The following is a 6,000-nucleotide window of genomic DNA, read 5'->3' on the forward strand; positions in this document are numbered from 1 at the left end:
CGCACATAGAGAGACGAGATTCCCAGATTAAATCAGGCACAACTTAACTCAACTCGTAGTGCAATCTCATCAAGCTTCTCCTACCTTTTCTAGCCTCCACACACCGAGCAGGCAGCGAGGTAACAAAACTAGGCAAAGAGCAGGCACCCATCCCCGCGCCACAGAGAGAGGGGATGCCGCCGGGGGGGTCACCCCTATGCTTACCTTGGTCACAGCTAACACCACAAGCAGTGGCTAGATCGCGGAGATAAACACTGGCATTTCCCAAAGTTGACACCGTCAAACCAACCCCCGGAGCTTGCAAGACTCTTTTTTTTTTTTTCTTTTTTTTTTTTTTTTCCCCCCTCTCCTTTTCCTATTCCAGCCCGCACCGCTAGGAATTCAACTTCGCCCAGCTCCAGCGGGGCGAGAGGGCGGCGGGCGGGGAAGAGAGGGGAAGGACCGACCGGGGTGAGGGGGGGTGGGGGGGGGATGGCGAAGCGGGGCGTGTGTGGGGGGGGGAGCCGGTACCAAGTGCTAGCGGCTCCCCGAGCCCGCAGGAGCGCGGAGCGGTGCGGGGCCACCGCCCCCCGCGGGCCGCCGCCCCCCCCCCCCTCCGCCGCCGCCTCTGTCCAGGGTCCTGCCGCCGCCGCGCCCCGCTGCGCGCCCGGGCCGCTCCTCGCCCCCGTCCCCCCGCGCTGTCACGTGCCGCGGCCGCGCCACTCCGCACCCCCCCCCAACTCCCCCCCCCTCCCCTCCCGCAGCCGGAGCAGTGCCCGGCCCTCGCTCCGCGGCGGGGCGCGGAGGTGCCCCCCTTTCCCCCCTCCCGAGGGTCCCACCCCCCTCCCCGACGGCGGGCGTCAGCCGCCTTCCGCGCCCGCTTGGAGAGAGAGAGGGCAGGAACGAGCCGGGAGGAGCGAGCGGCCGGCTGCACCCAAGTCGCCAGCAGCTCCAAGTTTTCTCAAACGCAGTGTTTCTATCGCAGCCTTAAATCAAAGAGCGTGGCAATTAAAGTTGCACTGTCTAAAGCACAATTCTTCTGGCCTCCGCGGGTTACATGCTTTGGTATATTAAGTACTAGAAAGCCTAGCCCGTGATAATAGATACTGTCGTTAAGCAACATTTTTTTTTTTAATTTTTTTTTCCCTCTCTCTCTAGTCACAAAAATAGGCTTTTTTTATTGGTACTCACCATTGTTTCTTTGCTGTCCTGCAGACAGAAGTGTCTTAAAATCCAGTCTCTCCAACAGATGCTGGAAGGTAATGTGTCTTGTTTGAAGTCATCATGTGAGAACTTCTGCTTTGCTCAGTGGATCGCCCACCACTTGGTGTGACTTATGAATCTAATAACCCTTTGCAATATCCGCAAGCTTAAACTCTCCACCACCTTGGTGCCTACAGAAGACAGAAAGCGACTGGCAGAGAGTTTTTAAAACCTATAGATTTACGCAAACGCCTTAGCTCAGAGTCACGTTTCCCTTTGAGTTCTTACGTGATCTTAATGAATGAGAGGGGTTACCAACTAGCACTGTATAAAACGTGATCGCAGCCGCCTCCCAGGAAACCGGAGCGGGATAGAAAGTTCCCGAGGAAAGTCCTTCCCGGCCGGGCGCGCTGTGTAATGAGCCCTGACTCCCGGCCGCCCTCCTTCCACCTCCCGGCTCGCACCTGGGGCCGTGCAAGACGAGCTGGCTCTGGAGATTTGCATTGGTGACAGGTAAGTAAACATTTGGCTTTTTTAAATGTCACGTTCACTCTCGCTTCCACGGGAAGTGCTCCAGGGACTTGTTGCATACTAGCTCCTGCCACAAGAGGAGCATGGCACAGTTGCCAGCACGAGCTCCCTCGGAAACCCCTGCTTTTCCCGAGCCGTAACTTCCCAGCACACTTTTGCTTCCTCTTCCCCCCCCCCCCCCCCCCCTCTCCCCAGCTCCTCGCTCTGCCACCGCCGGGAGCCGCAGCCCAGGGGCGGGTTGCCCCGCCAGCTCTGCTACGAGCTCCCGCCTGCAGGGAAGGAGTTGGAGGAGGGAAGGGGAGGGGAGCGCATCCCGGGGTCCTGCCTTCCCCTTCTCTCCTTCCCCCGACCCAACCGCCCCCCCCTCCCTGCCTCTCCCGAGGTCGCCCTTCCCTGCACCGTCGAGCCCCCCCCTAGCCCAGGGTTCTGCGCAGGGGTCCCGGTCCGGTCCGCCTGCCCTGCCGGGCGTTATCTCCATCGCTTGGACGGCTCCGACCCGTTTGCGGTGTAAAAACATCCGCATGGGTGCAACTGCCACCTCTTTCCGCAGGAGAGGTGGTTGAGCCCCGGGATTATCCCTGCCAAGTCTCCTAAAGTCCTTGTCCCCCATTTTGTCTCCGTATCTCGAATTTGTCTCAGTGGCTGAGAACACCGGCGCGGAGCCTCTGTGGGGCGGGGAGGGGACGACGGTGGTGCGGGTCTCTGCCTTTGGAGGGGAACTGCAGCCAACTGAACCTGAAATCTCCCAAGTTTGTGGGTGCTGCTCTTATACCAGGAATAAGCAAGACTAAGACTCAGAAACTCCTTTCCCACTCCCCTTGTCTTCTGCTTGACTGATACGATCCCGTTTACAGGTAGCTTCTCTCCAGAATGCCCCTGTTTCTCCCTCCCCACCCCACCCCCGAGTCCCAGGTACCTCTGCCTGGGAGCCAAAGCAAGCAGCCTCTTCCATGACAACCATTTATGTTGATCCATGCAATAACCAGCAGATGCTGCCCTAAGACTGGTACAGCTGGTACTTTCCTGCCTCGGCTGTTCTGGGGGCAAGGTGTTAGAAGAAAAGTCAAGTGGTCTCCAGGAAAGCTGCCTTGAAGAGGACTGCTGAATCCCTTCATTGGTATCCCATACTTGCTGTATGGCATGCAACAGGCAGAGCTGCTCAGAAAGGCTGTTGCTGATGTAAGGCTGCACCCATCAGATCACCCTATCAGTTGTCACCTGAGCCCCACCTGTAAGTATTGGTCTTCAGTCAGGAAGCTGAAGTTTTCTTCCACCAGTTGGAAGTACTCATAGTTGGTGTTAATGCTAGTTGGGGATATTACTTCTAAAATTACATTAAAAAAAAAAACAAGCCAACAAACCCTCAAGTGTTTCAACTGGTGGGCTTGCAGTGAGTTCTTCTTTCTCCCAGTCTGAAGCAAACAGCTCTTGCCTTTACCTCAGGAGAGTAAAATATCTAGTTTGGGTCATAAGTCACACAATTCCTATTTTAACTACACAAATATCTATCTAAATCTTAAAAGTTTCTGACTCTGTTGAGTCCTCAGTGGTTTTAGATAGTGAGAACTTCATAGAGATCACTGTCAGTTAAAAAAACCCCACAACAGTTCTACCTACTTATTTCCTTGCTCAAGAAAGTCTTTCACTGAGAAAGTAATTCCAGCACTATCACTTGCAATATAGTATTTCAACTACACTTCTGTTCCTCCTCTACTTCTCATCTGATCAACCTCTAGATATTTGAATTTTCTGATGATAGTCTCAGTTATTTTACATGTTCAGAGAAAACCTTTTCCAGGTTGTGGAATTATATTGATGAAGCAATGTTAAAGTTACAGAAAAACTTCCACAAAATCTTCCCAGGAGATTCACAACAGGAACTGGATATCCTACCATTTCAGTCCTGTCCAGTTGCATTTTCCAGAGTAAATCAATAGGGTTTGCCAATAATATTAAGGCAGGTTCCTGTTGACAAAACTACAAGCAAAGTTATTCCTTGAGAGAGCTAACAAGAAGACCTCTTGGTCAAGTCTTGTGCTTAAGATAACACAAAATTACTCCACCTACTTCATTAGGGGAGAGGTGGCAGTTGATAACCCATCTCATGCTCATTAGATCAAATTAAGCACTTGTTTGTTGAGGGGATAGTTTGCTTTCAATTGCTTCAATCAAATCAGTCTCAAGTAATTAATTAAAAAACAGGCATAGTAATAAGGAGAATAGTACCAATGAATGTGGAAGAACAAAAGGTAATTGGTGGGGTAATATGGGAATTATCTGGCAGAAGAGGAGAAGGTAGTGGAGAGCAATCACAGTCCTTCCCTTGTCCTGCCACTCACTGCTGAGAGAACAGCCCCAGTTGTTCTGATGGACCCAAGTGAAGGTTGGACATCAGTCAGTGCACAAAATGATGGAAGTTGAGTCACTGACTCCCTGAGACTCCTGCAAGGAAGGTCTTACAAAGGGAATGGCATAAGATTAAACCCAGGTATCTGTAGAGTTTCCAGACATTTATGGTTGGACTTGATGATCTTTAAGGTTGTTTCAAACCTAAATCATTCTATGATTTCCTCTCCTTGCACCACGTTTCTGACCATGGGAGACCCAGCCATGAAAAATCACAATGTGAGCTCCTGTGAAGGAGTTTTTTCTCCCCATAACCATAGAGGGTCTCAATTGATTTGAAGTTACTCATTTGAGAAGTCCCACACGTCAGTAAAAGTCACGACTTGTGACTAGAGTTTGTTTCATCATTTAAAACTAATAATCAGGTGGTCCATTTGCAGGGTGCTGGAGCAGGATAGCTTTTAGCTTTTGCCAGAACCCCTGGGCACAGCATTTGCTATGTTCAGGTAATTCATACATATAAGGCAATGCACATCTCTTGTTCCAAGTCTGTTTATCTTGGATTTACATTGTTACCAGATGAAGTATACAGCTGTAGGACTTGACTTCAGTGGGGCTACTCATATGTAAATAGTGACATAACTGTTTAGCAGATGAGGCCTAATTAAGCAGAAATCAGTCATACATTTTCCCCTCTCTTAGACAAAAGAATGTGAAGAATACTGGAGGAGCATTGCTAGAAAGTCAGGGTGCCTTGAACCAACCTGCCAAACACACAAAAATCCTATATGAGCTGTAAAAGTGTATTCCCTGCCTTAAAACAGCATGGAAAACAATAAGATATTACTGATTGGCTTTTTCACATAATTAAAAGTCTACCCAAATATGTGGATGACTGCTAAGCACATGCTAAAAACCTTACATCCATTACACACAGGCTGCTCCTTCTGAGATCCCTGAAAACCTGCCTTGAATACCAGTGTTAGCAAACTGAGCAGAATTGGATGCTAACAGTAGCTGTCAACTTTATGAAGATGCTTTTGAAATAAGAGATGTATTACATCATTTCTGGTGTGAAACGGGGCTGCCAACTTCTCTCCATGCCAGCAATCCAATGGTGTGTTTGAAAGAAAGGTGTCCCGGGGTCATTGTGTGCTAGTTAAGGCTGGAAACCTCCTGCTTCATCAGCAGGCAGATTTGGCACCTGCCCTGTTACTGCCTGGAGGGCAAATATCATCCTTCCAGTAAATATTTAGGGTAGCCTCCCATCAAGTGTTGATTTTCTGTGCCTGATCTTCTCCGGGAGATTATCCCACTCTGCTGTCTCCATCTTTTCCCCAGTCTTCATGCTGCAAGCATTAGCAGTCTTTCACTCTGCCTCCTCCCTCCCTGGAAGAGATTTCCTTTCCTTCTGAGCCTACTCGTCTTCAAACTGCTCTCAAGTGCGTAGCTTCCACGCTGGTAACATGCAGATGAACATCGTAGTCATGATCCCACTCAGATACTAAACAAGCCTCCCACCAATGCCTAGTCCTCCTTTAAAGTGCTAGAACATTTCAGCTTGCTTTCTGTCTCCTCAAAGCACCAGGAAATCCTCTGGAGGAGGCAGGCAGCAGTGAGCAGTTTTGCTGTGGTTGTGCCTCAGGGAAAGGCTCAGCACGGATGTGCCTCGGAGCACAAGGTTGGAGGGAATGGGAGGGTGACATCTCTGAGGTGGGGTGGTGGGTCCAGAGTTGGCACAGAGCCTTGGCTTCTGCCCACCTCAGCTCAGCATCCGAGGAGAGGAGCTTCGGTGTCAGCATCAACAGGAAATATTTTGCACATTGATTTCTTCTAAAATCACAAATTGTGCCAAGCTCATGCCCATGCTTGGTAAACCCAGGAGGGGCACCCCATGGGTGGCTCAAGCTCAGCACCCCTGAGGAAACCTGCACCAGCTGT

At 50.4% G+C, this 6,000-nt stretch overlaps 1 protein-coding gene across 2 annotated transcripts in view; it reads right to left on the reverse strand.

Moving 5' to 3' along the window:
• Positions 1–1,602, reverse strand: part of BDNF (brain derived neurotrophic factor) — a 38,566-nt gene extending 36,964 nt beyond the window's left edge. The window contains exon 1 of one of the 2 annotated variants that reach the window (XM_071761994.1): positions 1,171–1,602. In XM_071761994.1, the coding sequence (XP_071618095.1) occupies positions 1,171–1,173 (3 nt within the window). In that variant the 5' untranslated portion in view covers positions 1,174–1,602. Of the gene's footprint in view, positions 1–204; positions 382–1,170 lie in introns of those variants that run through there. The other variant, XM_071761992.1, reaches the window with a different exon arrangement.
• Between the last annotated feature and the right edge of the window lie 4,398 nt (positions 1,603–6,000).

This window comes from Heliangelus exortis, chromosome 18, assembly GCF_036169615.1.
Source record: "Heliangelus exortis chromosome 18, bHelExo1.hap1, whole genome shotgun sequence".
Classification (NCBI taxonomy): Eukaryota; Metazoa; Chordata; class Aves; order Apodiformes; family Trochilidae; genus Heliangelus; species Heliangelus exortis.